Source organism: Melanerpes formicivorus, unplaced genomic scaffold (genome assembly GCF_026170545.1).
Source record: "Melanerpes formicivorus ecotype bairdi unplaced genomic scaffold, bMelFor1.0.p_v2 SCAF_370, whole genome shotgun sequence".
In the NCBI taxonomy this organism is placed as follows: Eukaryota; Metazoa; Chordata; class Aves; order Piciformes; family Picidae; genus Melanerpes; species Melanerpes formicivorus.
In genome coordinates this window covers 75,869-101,840 of record NW_027142722.1, presented here as the reverse complement: position 1 = coordinate 101,840, position 25,972 = coordinate 75,869, and the positions used below count along the sequence as shown (strand labels likewise).

The following is a 25,972-nucleotide window of genomic DNA, read 5'->3' as shown; positions in this document are numbered from 1 at the left end:
TCAAGATGAGGCTTTAGACTGTTGTCAATCAACTTACCTTTTGTACAGGGCTGAAACAACTGCAACTGCATCTCAGGAGAGTTGCAGCAAAGGTTACTTTGGTAGCCTGACATCATCTTGGGCACTGCACTTGCAGTCTTTGCCTGGCTGTAGAGCCAGGACTACCATGGCCAGAGAATTAGGTAGGAACTGTGGTAAAGACATGGTATTAATTAGACAGCCTCCTCTGGCTATCAGCATGGAAGAGCCAAGAGTACATCTCCACTTGGAGGGTACATAGTCAACTTGACACCTTCTCTGTTGGGTACAGAGGGTTTGCTGAAGGTGCAGGAGTGTGCAGAGGGGCAGCACGCTACCACACACCATCAACTCCTTTACTGCCTGCTGCAGTCCTGAGGATTCTCCATACTGCCTCCCTAAATTGCTTTGAGATGAGATAAACTCAAAATTCACAGCAGAAGGAGAACAGCTTTCTCTCCTCCCTCCTTAACAGCGCCAAGTGCAGCAAGGATTGAGCTCTTGGTGAATATGAGGCATTGGCATATCTGCAAAGGGTTTATATAGCATCACATACATCTGAAGAAGCAGGGGGGGAAAGCTTTATAAATAGAAACACTGATCAACAGCATTCTGCTGGCAAAGCATCAGCAAAATATTAATGGTGGCACTGCAGACAACAGGGGAAGTGGTGTCTGGTAAGGATTGGTCTGGTGAATCTCCCCTTTTTAATCCCCTCTATTCATTAATAATTCAGTGGCAAGCAGCAGACATGAATGCCAGATTGATGATACTGTAGACAACAGCAAGAACAAACAAGGAGAAAGAGAAGCCAGCAGAGGTAGGGAAGATACAAATGAGGTGGTTTCAGTTGCAGTCAGGCAGGTGGGAAGTAATGCATACAAAAGGAGCCATCACTGAAATAGATTGGATGTGTTCATGACAAAACCAGATGCACACAAAAAAAGGGCATGTGAATAACTCCCACTCTGACTGCAACAAGAGCTGGTAATAAGGACTGACAGTAGTGGAGGCAACACTCTGGAAGATAGAATCTTCCTGGAACTTCAGCAGATATCCCAATCCATTCAGCTGGATATCTAGAGCAGGGTAGATTTAGGTTAGACATAAGGAGGAACTGCTTACAGTGAGAGTGGTGGAACATTGGCACAGGTTGCCCAAAGATGTGGGGGAGGCCCCATTCCTGGAGACAGTATCACAGTCTCACAGTATAACTTAGGTTGGAAAGGACCTCGAGGATCATCAAATCCAACCTATCAACACAGACCCCATGACTAGACCATGGCACCAAGTGCCAGGTCCAATCCCCTCTTGAACACCTCCAGGGATGGGGACTCCACCACCTCCCTGGGCAGCACATCCCAATGATGAACGACTCGCTCGGTGAAGAACTTCCTCCTCACCTCAAGTCTAAACCTCCCCTGGCGCAGCTTGAGACTGTGTCCTCTTGTTCTGGTGCTGGTTGCCTGGGAGAAGAGGCCAACCCCTTCCTGGCTACAACCACCCCTCAGGTAGTTGTAGAGGGCAATGACATTTAAGGTCAGGCTTGATGGGACCCTCAGCAACCTGAACACTGATGGGGGTTGGACAAGGTGACTTTCCAGGGTCCCTTCCAACCCTACACATTCTGTGACTCTGTGATATACCTGTGGGCTTCTGACAGCTTTGGTCCAGCAAGGTGCAATGCATTGCACTCTTTGGTTTCTTGCTTTGGTGCTCCCAGAGAGAATCATAGAATCAATCAGGTTGGAAAAGACCTCAGAGATCATCAAGTCCAACCTAGTACCTAACACCTAACATCTCCTGACAAATAAACCATGGCTCCAAGTGCCACATCCAATCCCTTTTTTAACATATCCAGTGATGGTGACTCCACCACCTCCCTGGGCAGCACATTCCAGTGGCCAAACTCTTTCTGGGAGGAATTTTCTCCTCACCTCCAGCCTAAACCTCCCCTGGCACAGCTTGAGACTGTGTCCTCTTGTTCTGGTTCTGCTTGCCTGGGAAAAGAGACCAACCCCACCTGGCTACAACCTCCCTTCAGGGAGTTGTAGAGAGCAAGAAGGTCTCCCCTGAGCCTCCTCTTCTCCAGGCTAAGCAACCCCAGCTCCCTCAGCCTCTCCTCACAGGGCTCGTGCTGGAGACCCCTCCCCAACCTCATTGCCTTTAACTTCCCTGCTTGCTCTGTAACTCCTGGAGTGTGACATAAAATCTCCCTTTCTCTGGTGCATTTTGAGCAGTCACAAAGCTACCCACACAGAGCCATGAGCCTCATTTTTAACAGGTCCAGTTTTCCAGGGTGCTGTTCCTTAGGAAGCTGCATGCACAGAGAGCAGCTCTGCCTGAACTCTTTGGACCCCTCAAGAGCAAGGCCTCTCTCCAATTTAAGCCTTGAGGCCCCTTCCAACCCTGACCATTCTGTGATTCTGTGAACTCAGGAGCAGAGCTGAGCCTGGGAAGAAGGGAGAGGTGGAGGGAAGGTGTTTTAAGATTTAGTTTTTATTCCTCATTATCTTACTCTGATTTGATGGGTAATAAATTCAACTAATTCCCTCAAGTCCAGGCTGTTTTGCCTGTGACAGTGATCTGTTAGTGATCTCTCCTTGTCCTTCTCTCAACCTGAAAGCCTTCCTGCTCGAGTCTCTCTTCCCTGTCCAGCTGAGGAGGGGAGTGATGGAAAGGGTAATGGAAGAGAAAAGGAGGAAAGGGGGGGAAGAGGGAGAGTGGAAGGGGAAGGGGGGGAAGGGGAAGGGGAAGGGGAAGGGGAAGGGGAAGGGGAAGGGGAAGGGGAAGGGGAAGGGGAAGGGGAAGGGGAAGGGGAAGGGGAAGGGGAAGGGGAAGGGGAAGGGGAAAGGGGAAAAGGGGGGAAGGGGGAAAAGGGGGGAAGGGGGAAAAGGGGGGAAGGGGGAAAAGGGGGGAAGGGGGAAAAGGGGGGAAGGGGGAAAAGGGGGGAAGGGAAGGGAAGGGAAAAGGAGGAAAGGGGGAAAGGGAAGGGAAGGGAAAAGGAGGAAAGGGGGAAAGGGAAGGGAAGGGAAAAGGAGGAAAGGGGGAAAGGGAAGGGAAGGGAAAAGGAGGAAGGGGCGACAGGGCAGGGAAACGCAGGGCTGCGCGCAGGCCTCGTCGCCATGGCAGCGGCGCAAAGGGGGCGGGGCAAGGCGGCATCACGCACTGGCGTCAGGCACTAACCCCTCCCCAGCCGCGGTGAGCTCCTCCCCTTCCCCCCTCCCCCTGCGTAGCGTCACGGCGCCGCGTTTGTCTCGCGCGTGACGTCAGTGCGTCCCCGCTGTCCCGGCGGCGGGGCCGGAGGAGGCGGCAGGTGACGGCTGCGGCTAGAGCGGCGCGGGCCGGCCCGGCGGGTGAGTGCTTGGCGCCACGGCGGGCGGGGAGAGGCAGCTACCATCACCGCAACCACCACCGGCCCCCCTTCCGCGGCCGCCCGGGTCCGGGGACCGGCGTCGCCACTTTCCCCCCCTCCCCCCCTCCTTACACTGCCGGCGAAGGGGAGCGGGCGGCCGAGCTCCGCCGATTGCCGAGGCCTCGCCCCACGGTTGTGCGCCCTGAACAAAAGGCCGGCGGTCAGCGCGGTGCGGTGAGGGCCTCAACCGAGGCGCCTCGGCGAGGAGCCGTGCCCCGTATTGTTTTGGTGAGGGGAAGGAGGGAGCGGAGCGGGGCGGGGGGGAATCGCCGGCAGCCGCCCCGCCCGCCGGGTCACGTGACGGGTGTGGGGGGTGTGGGGGGCCGCGGCGGCGCTGGGCGCTGCCCGCCGCCCCTGGGCTCCGACGGGGGGGCTCGGCCCCGCCCCGCGGCCCTCCGCGCTCGGGGGAGCCGCGACCGGCGGCCGCTCGGCCGGCGGCCATCAGCGCTCGGGGGCAGCCGGCACCGGCCTCCGCTCGGCCCTCGCCTCGCCGCCGCCGGCAGCAGAGAGCCTGCCGGCGCTTCCCGTAGGCCCTCGCCGTGTCCCTTTCTGTCGCGCTGGGGCTCGCCTCCCTCTGCCCGGCTGGAGCTGGCTGGGTGCTGCGTGCCGGCTCGGGGCCCAGGTTTGCAGGTTGGGTTTTTGCTGGGCGGTAAAAATAGGTCAGGAGCGGTAGCCGTGGCGGCGGCGGCGTCACGCGTGGCAGAGTCCCCGTGCCCAACCAGCGCCCCGCTCCCACTCCGCGAGTGATGTGAGCGCTTCCAGCCGCCACAGCCGGCTTGCGTGGGTTGCCGGGCTGCGCGGAGCTGGAGTGGAAGTCGTGCGAGCAGCCCCTAGGAGCGCAGCGCCGAGCGCCTAAAGGAGAGGTAACTGCCGTTTGTAGCGCTGCTGTTCCGTGGTGCTTCGTGGTCCCGGCTCAGGCGTCGGGATTGCATCCCTTCGGAGCGTTGAAACGGGACGTGAAGGCAGGGCTGCCCTTTTGGCGCAGTGCGTGTCGCCGCCGCTGAAAAGAGCGTGCCAGAGATGCCAGGTTTTAATGCAGGTGAAAATAGTCGAGGCCAGATTCTGCTCAGGAGAACAGCTCCGCTGAGGAGAGGCAGAGGGAACTGGGTTCTGGAGAAGGAGGAGGCTGAGGGGAGAGCTCATTGCTTTCAACAACTCCCTGAAAGGAGGTTGCAGTGAGGTGGGGCTTGGTCTCTTCTCCCTAGTAACAAGTGATGGGATGAGAGGAAATGGCCTCAGGCTGCACCACAGGAGGTTTAGGTTTAATATTAGAAGAAACTTCTTCCCTGAAAGGTGTCTCAAAAGACTGGAAGAGGCTGCCCAGGGAGGTGGTTGAATCCCCATCCCTGGAGGGGTTTCAAAGAGGCAGATACGTGCCGCTGAGGGACATGGCTTAGCAGCAGCCTCAGCAGAGCTAGAGAATGGTTGGACTGAATGATCTTAAAGGTCTTTCCCAACCACAATGACTCCAAAGTTCTATGAAATGAAAGTGTGAGGTTTTAAATGCTAGTGTGCCATCTCAGTGCTAAGAACTAAAGCTAGCAGAGGTTTTGTTACTGTTGCATAAACGATGTGTGCTTACACTTTTGCCCTGAACAAACAGGCTGAAGGGCAGGGAGCAGAGCATTCAAAACCTTGTGCTTTTGTCACCTGCTGTGATGCCAACAGTAGACTCCTGTTCAGTCTTGTTAGCTGCTGCCCCTGGGTAGTGGGCTACTTAAATAATTCCTAAAGATGTTGATGTGCTGGGAGGTGTCAGAGGAGAGCAACAAAGCTGGGGAGGGGTTTGGAGCACAGCCCTGTGAGGAGAGGCTGAGGGAGCTGGGGTTGCTTAGCCTGGAGAAGAGGAGGCTCAGGGGAGACCTTCTTGCTCTCTCCAGCTCCCTGAAGGGAGGTTGTAGCCAGGTGGGGGTTGATCTCTTCTCTCAAGCAAGCAGCACCAGAACAAGAGGACACAGTCTCAAGCTGTGCCAGGGGAGGTTTAGGCTGGAGGTGAGGAAGAAGTTTTTCATAGAGAGAGAGATTGGCCACTGGAATGTGCTGCCCAGGGAGGTGGTGGAGTCCCCATCCCTGGAGGTGTTTAGGAAGAGACTGGCTGGGGTGCTTGGTGCCATGGTTTAGTTGATGAGATGGTGCTGGGTGATAGGTTGGACTTGATCTCAAAGCTCTCTTCCAACCTGGTTAATTCTATTCTGTTCTATTCTAAAGCACCTCTCAAAACTGACAGTGTGATCCTAATGACAGCACAGTGCAGCCTGATTATTGATTTGCTCATTTTGAGGAGGTCTTAAATATTGAATGTTTGCAGGCACTTGCTTTTATATTCTGGTGTGGTTAGTACTGCAATTTCTTTTCAGGTGAATCCAAATGCCAATTGTTTAAACTGCTCTGCTGCAGAATCTGCACCGAGGGAGGGAGAGTTCTGTTCCTGTTTTCTTCCAAATACACTGCGCTGGTTTAGATGTAGTGGAGTTGTTTGTTTAGAGAGCTGGAGCTGCAGTGTTGTTAAAGGCTGTGGAACAGTGCACTCGTGGAACTGGTAGTGGAAAAGGCTTTTTGTTGGAATAGATTCATTGTTTTTCTCTCTTCTGTGCATGTTAACCACATCTGCATGTGTGGAATGGGAGGTGGAGTCCCTGTCCCTGGAGGTGTTCAAGAGGGGATTGGATGTGGCACTTGGTGCCATGGTTTAGTTGTGAGGTCTGTGGTGACAGGTTGGATTCAATGATCTTTGAGGTCTCTTCCAACTTTGGTGATTCTGTGAATCATAGAATCAACCAGGTTGGAAAAGACCTCAAGGATCATCAAGTCCAACCTATTACCTAATACCCAGCACCTCCTGACAACTAATCCATGGCTCCAAGTGCCACATCCAAGCCTTTTTTGAACACCTCCAGGGATGGGGACTCCACCACCTCCCTGGGCAGCACATTCCAGTGGCCAATTACTCTTTCTGGGAAGAACTTTCTCTTCACCTTGAGCCTAAACTTCCCCTGGCACAGCTTGAGACTGTGACCTCTTGTTCTGCTGTTGGGTGCCTGGGAGAAGAGACCAACCCCCACCTGGCTACAGCCTCCCTTCAGGGAGTTGTAGACAGCAATGAGGTCTCCTCTGAGCCTCCTCTTCTCCAGGCTAATCAACCCCAGCTCCCTCAGCCTCTCCTCACAGGGCTGTGCTCCAGACCCCTCCCCAGCCTCCTTGCCCTTCTCTGGACACCTTCAAGGGATGTTCTTGTCCTGAGTTTTTCTTCAGCACTGATAGCTTGAGCCGAGTTGTGCTTCCTTTCCCCCACACAGTGTCCTGGCACTTGAGTCAGGAGCTAACATTTTGGGTGTTAACTAAATTGGAATGCTCAGAGCACAGATTCAGTGCTGCAGTTGCAGCGTAGGAGAGCAACCTCATTTTGCATAACCATGGAGGAGTTCAGCCCCAAAATGGGTGACTGCTCTGCACTTGGCTGTGCTTTTGTGGTGCACTTCCAGATCTACCCCAAGTAGGAAGGTTATTTTCTTGTGCCTGTGTGATAGCAGAGGATAAGGAGTTACAGGCAGCCTGAAGCATCATCTCACTCAGCAATTATTGCATATATTCTAAGGTTAAGGAGTAGAAAGGTAGGTAAGGAGAGGGAACAGTGAGGGTTTTTTGTCTGTTGTGCTATCCAATGCCTAGGGACAGCTAAGCAAAAATCCCCCATAGGCTCAGTGCCCTGAGCTCAGCCTGTATTGCCACACCAGCACTGTCAGACAGGAGGGACATCATTTTCCTGTTCAAACAAAACCCACCACCTTCCTTCTTTTCAACCATAGTGTCTGCTTTGTGCAAGTTCTAGGGAAGGACAGAACCCAGGGGTTCTTTCCTCTCTTTTCCTCTCCTTTCACCCTTCTCTTTCTCTCTCTCTCACCCATCTTTCCTCTCCTTTAGAATTTAGAATAAACCAGGTTGGAAGAGACCTTCAAGATCCTCAGGTCCAACCCATCAACCAATCCAACCCACCTAAACAACTAACCCATGGCACCAAGCACCCTATCAAGTCTCCTCCTGAACACCTCCAGTGATGGTGACTCCACCACCTCCCCAGGCAGCCCATTCCAATGGGCACTCACTCTCTCTGTGTAGAACTTCCTCCTAACATCCAACCTAAACCTCCCCTGGAGCAGCCTGAGACTGTGTCCTCTTGTTCTGGTGCTGCTTGCCTGGGAGAAGAGACCAACATCCACCTGTCTACAACCTCCCTTCAGGTAGTTGTAGAGAGTGATAAGGTCTCCCCTGAGTCTCCTCTTCTCCAGGCTAAGCAATAATTTCACCCCAATCATGGAGTGATGAGTTAGGGAGCTTGATGGAAAAGCCCTAGTGTTTAGTTACAGAAGTGTATTTGCTCCTCTGCAGTAATGCTGTAGGTGCTGAGCTTCCAGCCTGTGACAGGGGAAAAGGATGATTTGTGATAGCTGCTGTAAAGTAATCTGTACAGAGTTGCAGGAGTTGAGATCATCTTCATTTGAGGGAGAGCTCCAATGTGGGTGTTGATCTCTTCTCCCTGGTGACAGTGTGAGAAGAAATGGTCTCAAGCTGCACCAGGAGAGGTTAGGTTTAATATTAGAGGAAACTTCTTCCCTGAAAGGTTTCTCACAGACCGGCACAGGCTGCCCAGGGAGGTGGTTAAATCCCCATCCCTGGAGGGGTTTTAAATAGAATAGAATAGAATTAACCAGGTTGGAAGAGAGCTTTGAGATCCGTGAGTCCAACCTGTCATCTAACACCATCTAATCAACTAAACCATGGCACCAAGCACCCCATCAAGTCTCCTCCTAAACACCTCCAGTGATGGTGACTCCACCACCTCCCTGGGCAGCACATTCCAGGGGCCAATCTCTCTTTCTAGGAAGAATTTCTTCCTAACATCCAGCCCAAACTTCCCTAGGTGCAGCTTGAGACTGTGTCCTCTTGTTCTGGTGCTGGGTGCCTGGGAGAAGAGACCAGCCCCCACCTGGCTACAACCTCCCTGCAGGGAGTTGGAGAGAGCAATGAGGTCTCCCCTGAGCCTCCTCTTCTCCAGGCTAAGCAACCCCAGCTCCCTCAGCCTCTCCTCACAGGGCTGTGCTCCAGACCCCTCCCCAGCTTTGTTGCCCTTCTCTGGACACCTTCCAGCATCTCAACATCTTTCCTAAACTGAGGAGCCCAGAATTGGACACAGGACTCAAGGTGTGGCCTAACCAGTGCTGAGCACAGGGCACAAGGACTTCCCTGCTCCTGCTGGCCACACTCTACCTGATGCAGGCCAGAATGCCCTTGGGGTTCTTGGCCCCCTGGGTACACTGCTGGCTCATGTTCAGCCTACTATCATCCAGTACCCCAATCATCCTGGTAGGAAGTCCACCACATGAACATCTTGAGGCTGGGTGTAGCAGATCCGAATGTGCTGGTGCAGCTCGGGTCACATTGGGTGAAAGGAGCAGGTGTGACTTCTCCCAGCAAGCATCCTGAGAGGCTTTCCAGGGGACAATCAGAGCAGTTACCTGCTGAGTGAGGAGATGTTCCCCACTGTCACTGCATGCTCCTGCTCAGTGGTGTTGTCCTGCTGCTGCTGCATCTTGACTGAGGTTCAGAATGAGTGTGTGATAGGATGCCTGGGTCTGGTGAGTGTGCAGAAGGAAGGGATGTAGAAGGCTGCTGCAGATAGCTCTCACTGTGCATACTACCTGCTTTTCCAGCACAGCAAAGTAATTGCTGGCTATAGAACACAGCTCTTAGCCACTTGACTTTCCAGGAGGAGTCATCCTCCAGAGCAGGGTGAGGGGGGGTGTAGGTAACCACAAGGACCTTTTGTCCTGCTCAGTAAAAGTTCCAAGCCTGGCTTATGAAATAACAATGTCAGGAAATGCAGATGTTAGCTGAAGTCACTTTGGGAACTGCTGCTTTTGAAGAGCTTTGCAGCAGGTAGAAAGTTGCCTCACCATCATCATCCCATAATTATGCCCTTTGTGGGTTCTTCCAGCTATAATTGCACCCCTTGAATCTGTGCATGCATTTTGATTGCCTAAAGCATCTGCCAGAACTGACCCTACCTTTCTCTCCCCTCTCTACATCACAGTCAAGTGCATTATAGAATGGTCTGGGTTGGAAAGGACCTCCAGAGGTCATCTAGTCCAAGCCCCTCTGCAGTCAGCAGGGGCATCCTCAACTAGATCAGGTTGCCCAGAGCCCTGTGGAGCCTCACCTTGAATATAACTAAGGGCAAGGAGGCTGGGGAGGGGTCTGGAGCACAGCCCTGTGAGGAGAGGCTGAGGGAGCTGGGGTTGCTTAGCCTGGAGAAGAGGAGGCTCAGGGGAGACCTTCTTGCTCTCTCCAACTCCCTGAAGGGAGGTTGTAGCCAGGTGGGGGTTGGTCTCTTCTCTCAGGCAAGCAGCACCAGAACAAGAGGACACAGTCTCAAGCTGTGCCAGGGGAGGTTTAGGCTGGATGTTAGGAAGAAGTTCTTCATAGAAAGAGAGATTGGCCACTGCAATGTGCTGCCCAGGGAGGTGGTGGAGTCCCCATCCCTGGAGGTGTTTAGGAAGAGACTGGCTGGGGTGCTTGGTGCCATGGTTTAGTTGATCAGATGGTGCTGGGTGATAGGTTGGACTTGATGATCTCAAAGGTCTTTTCCAACCTGGTCTATCCCATCCCTATCCCATCCCGATCCCATCCCTAGGGCTGGGAACTCAGCTACCTCCTTGGGCAAGCTCTAGATGTGTAGTGTTGTACATTGATGCTGTGAGTGTGCTGCCTCTGGTAGTGGATTGCTGGGGGTAGTGGCTTGCTGGGGGTAGTGGATTGCAAGAGGTAGTAGATAAAAGGCTTCAAGTGATAGCTGCCACAGTAACAAGGAGGCAGCTCCTAAGATGAGGGCTGGAACACCACACCCACAGCATCAAGCCTGTTGCAAGTGTCTCTTTGATCATAGCACACATAGTATCTTGTCTTCAGTGGATCAGAGGAGCTCCAAATCGAATGTGATTCCAGCTGGTGGCTTCAGATTGATGTGTGAAGAAGGGGGAAGCTGCCAGAAGGATGAGGGCAGGCAAGGTGTGGATAGGCTTGGTCATGTCTGTGTTTTCCCCTTGGGAGCTCTCTAAAAATAGCTGCATGGGATGGTAGATGGAGCTCAGCTACAAAGAGCAGAACGTGCTTGAGCGGTGTGTCTCCCTGCAGTCATCTGCACATGGCACTCTGGTGTTGCTCAGCAGTGCTGGGTGCTTTGATGGAGGGCTCCAGCACAGAAGGTGGAATGCTGAAGGCTCCAGGGCCTTTCAGGGGCTTACCACTCCTTGGCTGGGCTTGACTTTGCTGACTGACAGCTGTCTAAACAGGAGCCAGCAGTGTGCCCAGGGGGCCAAGAAGGCCAAGGGCATCCTGGCCTGCATCAGGAAGAGTGTGGCCAGCAGGAGCAGGGAAGTCCTTGTGCCCTGTGCTCAGCACTGGTTAGGCCACACCTTGAGTCCTGTGTCCAGTTCTGGGCTCCTCGGTTTAGGAAAGATGTTGAGATGCTGGAAGGTGTCCAGAGAAGGGCAACAAAGCTGGGGAGGGGTCTGGAGCACAGCCCTGTGAGGAGAGGCTGAGGGAGCTGGGGTTGCTTAGCCTGGAGAAGAGGAGGCTCAGGGGAGACCTTCTTGCTCTCTCCAACTCCCTTAAGTGAGGTTGTATCTGGGAAGGGGTTGGTCTCTTCTCCCAGGCAACCAGCACCAGAACAAGAGTACACAGTCTCAAGCTGTGCCAGGGGAAGTTTAGGCTGGAGGTGAGGAGAAAGTTCTTCCCAGAGAGAGTTGTTAGCCATTGAAATGTGCTGCCCAGGGAGGTGGTGGAGTCCCCATCCCTGGAGGTGTTCAAGAGGGGATTGGATGTGGCACTTGGTGCCATGGTTTAGTCATGAGGTCTGTGGTGCCAGGTTGGACTCGATGATCCTCGAGGTCTCTTCCAACCTTGGTGATACTGTGATACTGTGTCTGTGAACTGACTCAGCTCAGATCCTGGTTGGTGACATCTGCTGAGTGTATTGTGACTGACATGACCTGCTGGGCTGCAGAGGGGCATGCTGAGGTGTGAAGGTTGAGCTGCATCCCTTCTCTCTCTGTAGAAGAGGGCATCCATTTATTCCAGAGCCCATCCACACTTTATGAAGAAAGGAAGGAAGATCCTAATTAATCCTTTGTTTGCCCTCAGTATCAAATCTGGGTCATAGAGCTTGTTTCTAAGCTGCTCTGAGGAGATACATATGTAGGTTAGGAAAGAGGAGTGGTGAAGCGTTCTGAGCTTCATTCATGAGATCAATAGAATAGGATTAACCAGGTTGGAAAAGACCTTTGAGATCATCAAGTCCAACCTATCACCCAGCACCATCTGATCAACTCAACCATGGCACCAAGCACCCCGTCCAGGCTCTTCTTAAACACTTTCAGGGATGGGGACTCCACCACCTCCCTGGGCAGCACATTCCAATGGCTAACAACTCTTTCTGGGAAGAACTTTCTCCTCACCTCCAACCTAAACTTCCCCTGGCACAGCTTGAGACTGTGTCCTCTTGTTCTGGTGCTGGATGCCTGGGAGAAGAGACCAACCCCCACCTGGCTACAACCTCCCTTCAGGGAGCTGTAGAGAGCAAGAAGGTCTCCCCTGAGCCTCCTCTCCTCCAGGCTAAGCAACCCCAGCTCCCTCAGCCTCTCCTCAGGGGGCTGTGCTCCAGACTGCTTGTGATCTCTGGAAAATAGGGTGGGGATGCAAGGCTCTGAGCTGCAGAGTGCTTGAGTGGTCAAAGCCACATTGGATGAGCAGCCTGGTCCCTGCCCATGGCAGGGGGGTGGAAACTGGATGATCTTTAAGTTCCCTTCCAACCCAGACTGTTCCATGACTCTATGAACTATGGGGAGCACCTCAGGGAAATCAGTTCTTTGCATGCAGTGTTTTCCCCTGGGTGATCTGATCCCAGCCCCTGTTAAGAGGCAAGAGAGAAGCCTGGATAGTCCTGTGGAACTCTGAGATGAATGTTTTATCCAGAGGGTGGGGAAGGCACTGTGACTTTTTAAACTCCCTAACTATAAGGAGTCACTCAGGAAAGGTTACATTTGCATCAACACAACATGCTCCTGACTCTGGGCTTGTTTCTCCTCCTGTGTACATGGTTGCTGCATGGAAATGAGCCCTCAGCTCCTTTTGGTTTGAGGTAATTGCCTTTTGTAATGCTTCAGACAAAGAGCAACCAGGTCTAGGGAGAGGTGTCCCTGCCCATAGCAGAGGGGGGTTGAGCTAGATGATTAGGATTAGGAACTGGCTGGAGGCTGAGCCCAGAGAGTGGTGGTGAATGGTGCCACAGCCAGCTGGCAGCCAGGCACCAGTGGTGTGCCCCAGGGATCAGTGCTGGGCCCTGTGCTCTTTAACATCTTTATTGATGATCTGGATGAGGGGGTTGAGTCAGTCATCAGCAAATTTGCAGATGACACCAAGTTGGGAGCAGATGTTGGTCAGTTAGAGGGCAGAAAGGCTCTGCAGAGGGACCTCAACCGACTGGACAGATGGGCAGAGGCCAATGGGATGGCATTCAACAAGTCCAAGTGCCGGGGACTGCACTCTGGCCACAGCAACCCCAGGCAGAGCTACAGGCTGGGGTCAGAGTGGCTGAGAGCAGCCAGGCAGAAAGGGACCTGGGGTGCTGCCTAAACATGAGCCAGCAGTGTGCCCATGGGGCCAAGAAGGCCAATGGCATCCTGGCCTGCATCAGGAACAGTGTGGCCAGCAGGAGCAGGGAAGTCATTGTGCCCTGTGCTCAGCACTGGTTAGGCCACACCTTGAGTCCTGTGTCCAGCTCTGGGCTCCTCAGTTTAAGAAGGACATTGAGAGACTTGAAGGTGTCCAGAGAAGGGCAAGGAGGCTGGGGAGGGGTCTGGAGCACAGCCCTGTGAGGAGAGGCTGAGGGAGCTGGGGTTGCTTAGCCTGGACAAGAGGAGGCTCAGGGGAGACCTTCTTGCTCTTTACAACTCCCTGAAGGGAGGTTGTAGCCAGGTGGGGGTTGGTCTCTTCTCGCAGGCAGCCAGCAGCAGAACAAGAGGACACAGTCTCAAGCTGTGCCAGGGGAGGTTTAGGCTGGAGGTGAGGAGAAAGTTCTTCACTGAGGGAGTTGTTAGCCATTGGAATGTGCTGCCCAGGGAGGTGGTGGAGTCCCCATCCCTGGAGGTGTTCAAGAGGGGATTGGATGTGGCACTTGGTGCCATGGCTTAGTCCTGAGGTCTGTGGTACCGGGTTGGACTTCACGATCTCTGAGGTCTCTTCCAGCCTTGGTGGTACTGTGATCTTTAAGGTCCCTTGCAACCCAAACCACTCTGTGATGCAGTCACAGAAATCTGTGGGCCATGATTGATTATTGCCAAACACAAACCCAACCCCAGCCCAGAATCTGAGGTTCTTGACCAGGAAGCAGCCTGCATCAGGTACAGCAGGACCATGGCATAGCAAGGAGTTTGCTGGTGCCTCTGTGCAGCACTGTGATGGTGGTGTCCTTTGTTTCCCATCAGTGTGCAGGGAAGCTGAAAGGCTGCAGAGTGCTGTTGAGCAAGACAAGTGAGGAATGAGCCAGCCCTGGGGAAGAGGCCCTGCCACCCTGGCTGCAGACATCTGAAGAGAGCACCTTCCAGTCTTGTGGCATGCTGCAGTAGACATTCTTCAGAGGAGGTAAGAGTTTGATGAAGTTTTGCCCTAACTGTTCACTCATGTAATATTTCCATCTTACGTAATTAAGGGAACCCAGCCCTCCAAAAGCAGCCTTGTTTAACATCTGTGTTGGCAGCAAGGACAGAGGCACTGAGGCACCCTCAGCAGGTTTGTTGATGACACCAAGCTGTGTGGTGCTGCTGACAGCTGGAGGGAAAGATCCATCCAGAGGGACCTGGGCAGGCTGCAGAGCTGGGGTCAGGACAACCTCAGGAGGTTCAACAAGACCAAGGGCAAGGTGCTGCAGCTGGGTTGGGACAATCCCAAGCACCAATATAGGCTGGGCAGGGACTGGCTTGAGAGCAGCCCTGAAGAAAAGGCCTTGGGGGTGCTGAGGGAGGAGAAGCTCAACATGAGCTCTCAGTGAGCACTTGCAGCCCAGGCTCTGCTTGGCTCTCTGGGCTGCAAGAGAGGTGTTGCCAGCAGGGCCAGGGAGGGGATTCTGCTCCTCTGCTCCACTCTGCTGAGACCACAGATGGAGCTCTGGGGCCAGTTCTGGAGCCTCTGTGCCAGGAAGGGTCTGGAGGTGCTGGAAGGTGTCCAGAGAAGGGCCATGAGGAGGAGCAGAGGGCTGGAGCTGCTCTGCTATGAGGACAGACTGAGGGAGTTGGGGCTGTTCAGTCTGGGGAAGAGAAGGCTCTGAAAGACCTAACTGTGGCCTTCCAGGATCTGAAGGGGGCTTCAAGAAAGCTGGGGAGGGACTTTTGAGGCTGTCAGGGAGTGATAGGACTGGGGGGGGATGGAGCAAAACTAGAAATGGGGAGATTGAGATTGGCTGTGAGGAAGTTGTTCCCCATGAGGGTGGTGAGAGCCTGGCACAGGTTGCCCAGGGAGGTAGTGGCAGCCTCAGCCTGGAGGTGTTTGCAGCCAGGCTGGATGTGGCTGTGAGCAACCTGCTGTAGTGTGAGGTGTCCCTGCCCATGGCAGGGGGTTGGAGCTGGCTGAGCCTTGAGGTCCCTTCCAACCCTGACAGTTCTGTGATTCTATGAAAACCCAGAGATTTGCTGTTTGGTAACAGTTGCAGTGTGAAGCCTTCCTTGATACCAGTGACAATGTGAAGCCTTCCTTGATACCAGTGACAATGTGAAGCCTTCCTTGATGAGAGCTTGCTATAAAATCCTGCTCCTGATTTCAGGAGCAGCAGTCTGTGGTCCATTTTGTTTCCCTCTTAACACCACAGAGTTGTAATGAAAGTGCTTCCAGGGCCATAACACAGCAGAATGAGCACTCCCTAGATGGTTGCCTTCCTTTCTGAAGGAGCAGCTCTTCAAGACAAAATTCTGTGTGTACATCCTCAGCTTACAACCAAAGCAAGGGCCTAGATTTGATACCTAAGCAGGTAAACCAAAGAAGTATTAATTAGGCTCTTCCTTTCAAGCCCCAACTTGAGACAGCATCACTTGAGTTGATAGGGGATCTTCAAGTGCATGACTGTCCTGCATTCTGAGCACATCCAGCTGCAGTTGCACTTATCTTGGAAGAGTTTTATGTTGCAGGGCAGCACTTGCTTAGAGATAAGGGTTTGCTCCTCCAGCTCTATTCATTTCACCCAGACATTTTTCCTCCAAGTCATTGAAATTCACAGAGGAATTACGAGAGAAGGCATTTACTCCTTCCTGTTCATGGCCTGTCTAGAAAGGACTCTCAGAGCTCTCCAATGAATGTGTGACCTCTTGATGCCCAGCTCAAACTTTAGAATAGAATAGACCAGGTTGGAAGAGACCTTCAAGATCATCAAGTCCAACCTATCATCCAACACCACCTAAACAACTAACCCATGGCACCAAACACCCCATCAAGTCTCCTCCTAAACACCTCCGGGGGTGTTTAGGAGGTGTTTAGGAGGTGACTCCACCACCTCCCTGGGCAGCACATTCCAATGGCAAATCTCTCTTTCTGGGAAGAACTTTCTCCTCACCTCCAGCCTAAACCTCCCCTGGTGCAGCCTGAGACTGTGTCCTCTTGTTCTGGTGCTGGCTGCCTGGGAGAAGAACCCAACCCCCACCTGGCTACAACCTCCCTTCAGGGAGTTGGAGAGAGCAAGAAGGTCTCCCCTGAGCCTCCTCTTCTCCAGGCTAAGCAACCCCAGCTCCCTCAGCCTCTCCTCACAGGGCTGTGCTCCAAGCCCCTCACCAACTTTGCTGCTCTTCTCTGGACACCTTCCAGCAAGTCAACCTCCTTCCTAAACTGAGGAGCCCAGAACTGGGCACAGGACTCAAGGTGTGGCCTAACCAGTGCAGTGCACAGGGGCAGAATGACCTCCCTGCTCCTGCTGGCCACACTCTTCCTGATGCAGGCCAGGATGCCATTGGCCCTCCTGGCCACCTGGGCACACTGCAGGCTCATGTTCATCCTACCATCCACCAGCACCCCCAGGTCCCTTTCTGCCTGGCTGCTCTCAGCCACTCTGACCCCAGCCTGTAGCACTGCATGGGGTCGTTGTGGCCAATGTGCAGCACCTGGCACTTGGATGTGTTCAATCTCCTGCCCTTGGACTCTGCCCATCTATCCAGCCTGTCCAGGTCCCTCTGCAGAGCCTCTCTGCCCTCCAGCAGATCAACTCCTGCCCCCAGCTTAGTGTCATCTGCACCTTTCCTATGCTTGCAGCATGGTGTCAGCATTTGCTTGGCCAGGCTGCATGGCATTTGTCATCCCAGCACTGCATTCTGATCCCCTCCAGAACCTTGGCCTGCAAGAGGCAGCTGGGATCAAAGTTACTTACCTGCAGGTTGCTTTAATCTTTTGACTCTGAAAAGGAGAACCTCCCAGAGTGCATTCAGGGACAGGCAGCCCTTTGTGAAACTGGAGCATGGGAGTGCACATCTCTGCTGCCTGTCAGCCTCTTTGCACAGCAGGAGCTCAGTGTGAGGGCACCTGAACGTTCAGAGCCTTTCCCTCAGGTTAGTGCAGGCTGATCAATAGCTGAATTTCCTCTCCTCTGAATCCTCAGTAGCTTCTCCTCCCCCCTTTTCTGATAAGCTTCTCATCATTAACCTCTAGTTTGGGTGTGAAAATCCTGCTGCTAGGTGTGCCCTGTGCAGTGAAAAGAGAGAGCTCCCAGGGGGCAGGCAGTGCTGTAGCTGTGTCTGGTGTGCTGCTCTCAGAGCCACTGTGCAGCTTTGTCTGCAAGCCCCAGAGGAAGGAATTCAGATGTGGGCCAAACATAGGTGGGCACAGCTGTGTGCTGCTGCAGTGTGTTTGGCAGGGGCTTGTTAGCACAGGGGGGAGCTACATGGGTGGCTCCTGCAAGAAGCTTCTGGAAACATCCCCAACTCCCAAGTGGGACTGACCTCTGGGGGCAAGGCTGAAGCAGTCAGCAGTGGTGGGAGTGTCTCAGTGATAGAATAGAATAGACCAGACCAGGTTGGAAGATAACATATTGAAGAGGGTTAAAACCTGCTGGACAACTTCTTTTGTCTTGGAGAGGTGGGGATGGGAGAGAAACCGCTCTGTGGACATCAGGGTCAGGTGAGGAGGGCGGGGGGAGGTTATGTTGCAGAGATTTCCTCCCCAGGAATGAGCAGGCTAAGGTCTTGCAGCCCATGGTGGTTAATGGTGGGGCACCTGCAGCCTGTGGAGGACCCAGGGCAGGTGGATGTGCCTAGAGAAGGCCCTGACGCCAAGGGAAGCCCAGGCTGGAGCAGGTTGTCACAGGGTAGACTACACCCTGGGGAAGGGACCCACACTTGGGTAGGGGAAGAGTGTGAGCAGTCCTCCCCCTGAGGAGGAAGGAGCAGAGCCAAGTGATGAACTTGACTGAAACCCCCATCCACATCTGCCTGTGCCTCTGGTGAGCAGGAAGGAGGGAACTGGAGAGCAGAGCTGAGCCCATGAAGGAGGGAGGGGTGAGAGGAAGGTGGGTGTAAGGTCTAGCTGTACCTCTCATTATTGTACTCTCTTCAATTGGGTAAGTTATTGTTGCTTTAAATTCAACTGAGCTTTGTTCTCTAAGTCAGGTCTGGCTTCTGCCCATGACCAAAAGGACCAAGAGGTCCTTTGGCTTCAGCTCTTCCATCCTTTTGCTGTGTATTTTCCTTCCCATTGCCAGCTGGGTTGGTCTGAACTGGGGCAGGAAAAAAGTATTCCCTTCCTGCCAGCAGGAGCAGGGAAGTCCTTGTGCCCTGTGCTCAGCACTGGTTAGGCCACACCTTGAGTCCTGTGTCCAGTTATGGGCTCCTCAGATTAAGAAAGATGTTGAGATGCTGGAAGGTGTCCAGAGAGGGGCAACAAAGCCTACCTGACCCTACCTTTTTCTCCCCTCTCTGTATGACAGTCAAGTGTACTATAGAATGGTCTGGGTTGGAAAAGACCTCCAGAGGTCATCTAATCCAAGCCCCTCTGCAGTCAGCAGGGGCATCCTCAACTAGATCAGGTTGCCCAGAGCCCTGTGGAGCCTCACCTTGAATATAGCTAAGGGCAAGGAGGCTGGGGAGGGGTCTGGAGCACAGCCCTGTGAGGAGAGGCTGAGGGAGCTGGGGTTGCTTAGCCTGGAGAAGAGGAGGCTCAGGGGAGACCTGAAGACTACCTGAAGGGAAGTTGTAGCCAGGAGGGGGTTGGTCTCTTCTCCCAGGCACCCAGCACCAGAACAAGAGGACACAGTCTCAAGCTGTGCCAAGGGGAGGTTTATGCTGGATGTTAGGAAGAAATTCTTCCCAGCAAGAGAGATTGGCCATTGGGATGTGCTGCCCAGGGAGGTGGTGGAGTCACCATCACTGGAGGTGTTTAGGAAGAGACTGGATGAGGCCCTTGGTGCCATGGTTTAGTTGATGAGATGATGCTGGGTGATAGGTTGGACTTGATGATCTGTGAGGTCTTTTCCAGCCTGGTCAGTTCTGTTCCCTTCTCTTTGAGCTGTAGAGCTTTCAAAAGAATCATGTGATAAAAAATGGATTAGAAAGGACCTTGGCCTTTGGAGAGGAAGTTGCAGCGGTGGAAGGGAACAGACAGCACCCAGAAATACATTTTGAAGTAAACAGCACTTGCTACATGATTGTGAAGAGAAATACAGACACTGAAGCACTAAATCTTTTTGGTTTTCATCCCAGCACGCCTTGATGTGATGTGTGAAGCAGCAGAGGCGTTGGCAGTAACACCAGGCATGTTCTCCTGAGGTAACACTTTCTGCTAGCAACGGGGGTGACACCACAGCAGGCTCCCCAGCCAGGCTGTGCTCCCTCCCTCCTTGTAGGCTTCATGGAACCACAGCATTGGGTTAGCTGGAATAGCTCTCTAAGGCCATCCAGTCCAACCAGGAACCCAACACCACCATGGTCACTAAACCATGTCCCCAAGTGCCATGGCCACAGGTTTCTTGAGGGCCTCCCAGGGCTGGTGCCCCCCAGGGCCTCCCGGGGCTGGGGACCCCACCACCTCCCTGGGCAACCTGTTCCAGTCCCTGACCACTCCTGCAGCAAAGGTGTTCAAGAGGGGATTGGATGTGGCCCTTGGTGCCATGGTTTAGTCATGAGGTCTGTGGTGACAGGTTGGACTCGATGATCTTTGAGGCCTCTCCCAACCTTGGTGATTCTGTGAAAGATGTTTTTCCTCATCTCCAACCTAACCCTCCCCTGGGCACCATTTCAGGCCATGGCCTCTTGTTCTATCACCTGATCCTAGGGCCAAGAGACCAACCCTTGCCTCACTCCAGCCTCCTTCCAAGGAGCTGTAGAGAGCAAAACAACTGAGCTGGACAAAGGCAGGGCTGATCTGATGGAGTATTGGTGGTAGTGCCCTGGAGCAGGTGGCTGGGCTTCCTGACATCTCAAGGTCCCTGTGATGGTTTTGCAGGGGCTGTTCCTAGCTGCTTGTACAACAAAGCCTAGCTCCACTGCAAGGCTGTTCTGCTGACTGGCAGCATCAGAGCTCCTTGGGGATAGAAATGGAGAAGAAGGCACTTTTTTAGGCCCCATCCCTCCAGGCTGGTTCTTCACCTCATTTGAGAGCTGCTCTTAGGCTTTGCTTGCTAACAAGTAAGAACAGAAAAGGAACACTAGCATGGAGCAGAGATGTGAGAGATTGCCATGGCACAAATGCAGTGGAGAAGGCATTTGCATATTTAGGGGAGGGTTTTGCAGCAGCTGACATCCTGCACAGTGCCCACGTGACACAGTTTTGTCTTTCTGCTTTCTTACCATGGGTTACAAACCCCCTTCCTGACAGAACCGAAGTACAGCCAGGGAAGACAGAGGCAATGAGTGCTGAAACCGTGGTTTGTGTGTCTTCTGTGGCACTCCTGCTGCTGAGCTGCAGGGGTTCCTCCTGAGGTGCACTCAGCACTAGCAGGGAGCTCTCTTGGTGTGTAGGAAAACAGGCAGCCAGGCTATCTTGTGCAAAAGCCACCTCAGCTTTCAGACCTGATGCTTCCTGCAGCATTGTGGCTGTTCCTGGGCTCAGCTGGAGGGATGGGGTGCCAGGGGGAGTGGGGACTGAAAAATGGATAGAATAGAATTAACCAGGTTGGAAAAGACCTTTGAGATCATCCAAGTCCAACCTATCACCCAGCACCATCTAATCAACTCAACCATGGCACCAAGGGCCTCATCCAGGCTCTTCTTAAACACTTCCAGGGATGGGGACTCCACCACCTCCCTGGGCAGCACATCCCAATGGCCAGTCTCTCTTGCTGGGAAGAACTTTCTCCTCACCTCCAGCCTAAACCTCCCCTGGCACAGCTTGAGACTGTGTCCTCTTGTTCTGCTGCTGGGTGCCTGGGAGAAGAGACCAACCCCCACCTGTCTGCAACCTCCCTTCAGGGAGTTGGAGAGAGCAAGAAGGTCTCCCCTGAGCCTCCTCTTCTCCAGGCTAAGCAACCCCAGCTCCCTCAGCCTCTCCTCACAGGGCTGTGCTCCAGACCCCTCCCCAGCCTCCTTGCCCTTCTCTGGACACCTTCAAGTCTCTCAATGTCCTTCTTGAACTGAGGAGCCCAGAACTGGACACAGGACTCAAGGTGTGGCCTAAGCAGTGCTGAGCACAGGGCACAATGACTTCCCTGCTCCTGCTGGCCACACTATTCCTGATGCAGACCAGGATGCCCTTGGCCTTCTTGGCCCCCTGGGCACACTGCTGGCTCATGCTCAGCTGCTGTCAACCACTACCCCCAGGTCCCTTCAGCCAGGTGCTGCTACCAGGCATCATTTCTGCTGTGGAAACCTAGTCTGAGGCCCTGTTCAGGCAGTCCCTTCAGCAGATGACCACCAGTGGTGTGAAGAGAGACTGTTCTCAGTTTAGTGTTTGCAGCTAGCTCAGCTCTTGAGGAGCCAAACTGTAGCTGCTTGAAATTTCCTGAGGAGGCTCCAGAGGGACTGGCTGGCTGAGGGTTCATTAATCAGCACTGCTTCAGGGAAGGAACAGAGGAGATGCCAACATTTGTTTTCTGACTTGGCCTGATGATGTGCTGAAAATTCAGCTGATAAAGATTGGTGATTAGCAAAAGCAATTCTCCCCTCAGTTGATTTACTTGATCCATCCCTGTGGGGACAGGCTGGGAGGGTGGGGGCTGTTCAGCCTGAAGAAGGCTCCAGGGAGGTCTTAGAGCAGCCTTCCAGTACCTGAAGGAGGACACAGGAGAGCTGGGGAGGGACTTCTGACAGGGGCTTGTAGTGACAGGATGAGGGGCAATGGCTTTGAGCTGGGAGTGGGGAGATTGAGAAACAGCTTTGAGCTGGGAGAGGGGAGATTGAGAGTGGAGATGAGGAAGACATTCTTTCCAGTGAGGGTGGGGAGACACTGGCACAGGCTGGGGATGTTCAGTGCCAGGCTGGATGAGGCCCTGAGCAACCTGGGCTGGTGGGAAGTATCCCTGCCCATGGCAGAGGGGCTGGAACTAGATGCCTTCAAGGTCCCTTCCAAGCCATTCTCTGGTTGTGTGAATCTCAGAGGACATTGTTCAGGTTAGGACTGCAGTGGTGACTTTAAGGAAAGCAGCTGCTCTGGACGCTGAGGTCAGAGGCGCTGCTAGGCGGCAGCTGAGCTTGCACAACACACTGATGTCAGTCTGTTCCCCCTGCAGGATGGCCGGCTGTGGAGAAATCGATCACTCCATCAACATGCTGCCCGCCAACAGGAAGGCCAACGAGCCGTGTGCCGGCGCGGCGCCGGCGCTGGCCGTGCCCGAGTGCGCCATCTGCCTGCAGACCTGCGTGCACCCCGTCAGCCTGCCCTGCCGCCACGTCTTCTGCTACCTGTGCGTGAAGGGAGCCTCCTGGCTGGGCAAGCGCTGCGCCCTCTGCAGGCAGGAGATCCCGGAGGACTTTCTGGACAAGCCGACCCTGCTGTCCCCGGAGGAGCTCAAGGCGGCCAGCAGAGGCAACGGAGAATACGCTTGGTACTACGAAGGGCGGAACGGCTGGTGGCAGTACGACGAGCGCACCAGCAGGGAGCTGGAGGACGCCTTCTCCAAGGGCAAGAAGAGCACCGAGATGCTGATCGCCGGCTTCCTCTACGTGGCGGACCTGGAGAACATGGTGCAGTACCGCAGGAACGAGCACGGCCGCCGGCGGAAGATCAAAAGGGACATCATAGACATACCAAAGAAGGGGGTGGCCGGGCTGAGGCTGGACTGCGACACCGTCAACCTGGCCCGAGAGAGCTCTGCCGACGGCGCCGACAGCACGGCCGCGCCGGGCGCCGCGGCTCTGCAGCCCCTGGCGGCCGTTCCCGCCCGGCCTCTGCCCTCGCTGGACGGGCAGCTGCTGAGCCCTGCCAGCCCCTCGCCGGACGCCAGCGACTCCCTGGAGAACTCTTTTGCCCACTTGCAACTCAATGGAGACAGCATGGCTGAAAGGAGTCACAGGGGAGAGGGAGAAGAAGACCACGAGTCCTCCTCTTCCGGCAGGGTGCCGGCCCCCGACACCTCGGTGGAGGAGACCGAGTCGGACGCCAGCAGTGACAGCGAGGACGCCTCTGCCCCGCTGCGGCAGCGCCTGCCCTCGGGCCAGCAGAGACACTCCAGCGCCAGCCAGCCGGTGGCGGCGGGGGGCGGGGTGGGCAGCACCAGGTCTAGGAGGCCGGATGGACAGTGCACAGTCACTGAGGTGTAAAGCCAGAGCCCTCCCAGCCCCCGGCCTCGCCCTGTAACTCCTCTGCCCGCGCCGGCAGCGCGCTCGAACCCAGCGCCGGGTCTGGTGGGAGGGGTGGGGTGAAGGGGAGAAGCAGATTTGGCTCTCTCTTCAACTTTAAAGTCTCTTAACATGTCTCAGCTGGAAGACTCTCTAACTGTAGGGAACTGGGTTGTGCTGTGAGTGGTTTGACAGCTGCTTAGCAATGCTCAGTTTCCTTGGCAATGTCTCGTGTTTCTTTTGTAGCATTTCCCTCCCCCCCCCCCCCCCCATCCCCAATCCCCCCCCAGGATACTCAGCCCCCTTTTGGCCAATGTATATCTACTGTACCACTTGGAATTGTCTCCATTACCTGACTGTTGCATTAAGTGTCTTAACTGCTTTCTGCATGGATTGGTGTCTGAAAAGAAGACTGAAGCAGCGTGGGAGAAGGCAGGAGGCTGGGTGTGAGCGGGATGCTTGACTGACATGTGAGGAAAACCCCCCCAATAGATGTAGAGTTTGGAGTTTAAAGCCAATGTGTTTCTACTAGACAAAGAGCAATCATTCTCCTTCCCTCAGTGGACATGAGGAAGAAATGCCGTTGAACTTGTGGTGCAGGTTCTTCCCTAGACACTCTTCGTGGCATCCTGGCTGGCTTTTGCCATCTAGTCCCCTGTAGGTTTGGGTTTGGAGCTCCCCCTGGGTCTGTCTCGGTTTTGTTACGGAGTTTATAATTTAATAAAACTACATTTTATCAGGAACTGCCTCAGCTCTGCCTCCGCCCTGCCTCCGCCCTGCCTCCGCCCTGCCTCCGCCCTGCCTCCGCCCTGCCTCCGCCCTGCCTCCGCCCTGCCTCCGCCCTGCCTCCGCCCTGCCTGCCCCTCGCGCCGCAGGGGCTGGAAGGAAAGCGCAGCGGGAGCTGGCAGGGCAGGAGAGGGCATTGTGCCTCCCCTCTGCTCTGCTCTGCAGAGGCCCCCCCGCCCTCCAAGCCCGTCCCCAGCAGAAGGAGGTCACAGAGCTGTTGGAGCAAGGCCAGAGGAGACCCACGAAGATGAGCCAAGGGTTGGAGCACCTCTGCTGTGAGGACAGTCCAACCTTAGTGATACTGTGACAGGCTGAGGGAGCTGGGGGTGTTCAGCCAGGGGAGATGACTCTGGGGGGACCTTAGAGCTGCCTTCCAACACCTGGAGGGATCACAGAATCACCAAGGTTGGAAGAGACCTCAAAGATCATCAAGTCCAACCTGTGACCACAGGCCTCATGACTAAACCATGGCACCAAGTGCCACATCCAATCCCCTCTTGAACACCTCCAGGGATGGGGACTCCACCACCTCCCTGGGCAGCACATTCCAATGGCTAACAACTCTCTCGGGGAAGAACTTTCTCCTCACCTCCAGCCTAAACCTCCCCTGGTGCAGCTTGAGACTGTGTCCTCTTGTCCTGGATCCTGCAGGAAGGCTGCAAAGGGACTTTTCATGAGGGTGTCTAGAGACAGGACAAGGAGGAATGGTTTGAAGCTGAGGGAGAGCAGGCTTAGACTGGAGCTGAGGAAGAAGTTCAGTATGAGGGGGGTGAGACTCTGCACTAGGTTGTCCCAGGAGGTTGTGGCTGCCTCCTCCCTGGAGGTGTTCAAGCTCAGGCTGGATGAGGCCTTGAGCAACTAAGTCTAGTTGAGAGGTGCTCCTGCCCACAGCAGGAGGGTTGGAGTAGGTGATCTACTAGGTGGTGGAGTCACCATCACTGGAGGCGTTCAGGAGGAGACTGGTTGGGGTGCCTGGTGCCATGGTTTAGTTGATCAGATGGTGTTGGATGGTAGGTTGGACTTGATGATCTTGAAGGTCTCTTCCAACCTGGTTTATTCTCTCTCTGAGGGCCCTTCCCACCTAAGCCATTCTCTTAAAACAGCTTCCTGTGCTTACCAAAAGAGAGGACTGGTCTCAGGGGTAGTTCTGGAAGTTGTTCCCCTGACTGCCTTGTCTCTCAAACACAGCACTGCTGGAGTGTGTCTTCGTGCTGCCAAATCATCAGGAGTAGGCTGAACACTCATCTTTAGGTAGCACTCACCAGGCCTTGCTCTCATCTGATCAACTCACCTCCCTCTTCCTTCTGGGCAGAAGAATCCTGCAGCCTGATTTCTGCAGCAGAAATGTTGCAAGAAGAGAGTGTAAATGATGTGTAAGCTCTCTTCAATAGCTGCATCAGTGGTCTGAGTGAAAGTAAGTCTGCAGGTGACAGCAAGCTGGGAGGGAGGATTGATCTGCTGGGGGGTAGGGAGGCTCTGCAGAGGGACCTGGCACTTGGGTCACAACAACCCCATGGAGGCTCCAGGCTTGGGGCACAGTGGCTGGAAATTGCCCTGCAGAAAAGGACCTGGATCAGCAGTGGTGTGGCCAGCAGGAGCAGGGCAGGATCTTGCCCCTCCACTCAGCACTGGTGAGGCCACACCTTGAGTCCTGGGTGCAGGTTTGGGCATTGAGCTGATGGGGCAGGTCCAGAGAAGGGCAACCAAGCTGGGGAAGGGTCTGGAGAACAGGGCTGGGGAGGAGCAGCTGAGGGAGCTGGGGTTGGTTTAGTCTGGGAGACTGGGGGGGGATACTATTACAGCTCCCTGAAAGGAGGCTGGGGTTTGTCTCTTCTCCCTTGTAACAAGTGATAAGAAAGGGCCTCCAGCTGCCCCAGGAGAGGTTTAAGCTGGGCATTAGAAGAAAAGTCTTCCTTGAAAGGGTTCTCCAAGACTGGACCAGACTCTCCAGGGAGGTGGTGGA

The 25,972-nt window shown here is 54.4% G+C and overlaps 1 protein-coding gene across 5 annotated transcripts; it reads left to right on the top strand.

Annotated features, from left to right (window-relative positions):
- The first annotated feature begins 3,267 nt into the window (after positions 1–3,267).
- RNF146 (ring finger protein 146) lies at positions 3,268–23,962 on the top strand. Of its 5 annotated transcripts, none has more exons than XM_068170394.1 (4): positions 3,268–3,374; positions 13,972–14,128; positions 19,213–19,263; positions 22,176–23,962. In XM_068170394.1, the coding sequence occupies exon 4, from the start codon at positions 22,177–22,179 to the stop codon at positions 23,203–23,205; it is 1,029 nt and encodes a 342-aa protein (XP_068026495.1). In that variant the 5' UTR covers positions 3,268–3,374; positions 13,972–14,128; positions 19,213–19,263; position 22,176; the 3' UTR covers positions 23,206–23,962. The 5 variants fall into 5 exon arrangements, with proteins under 5 accessions (XP_068026495.1, XP_068026493.1, XP_068026494.1 ...); XM_068170392.1 differs by having other exon boundaries at positions 19,213–19,278; XM_068170396.1 differs by lacking the exon at positions 3,268–3,374 and adding an exon at positions 3,420–3,661 and having other exon boundaries at positions 19,213–19,278.
- Positions 23,963–25,972: the final 2,010 nt, after the last annotated feature.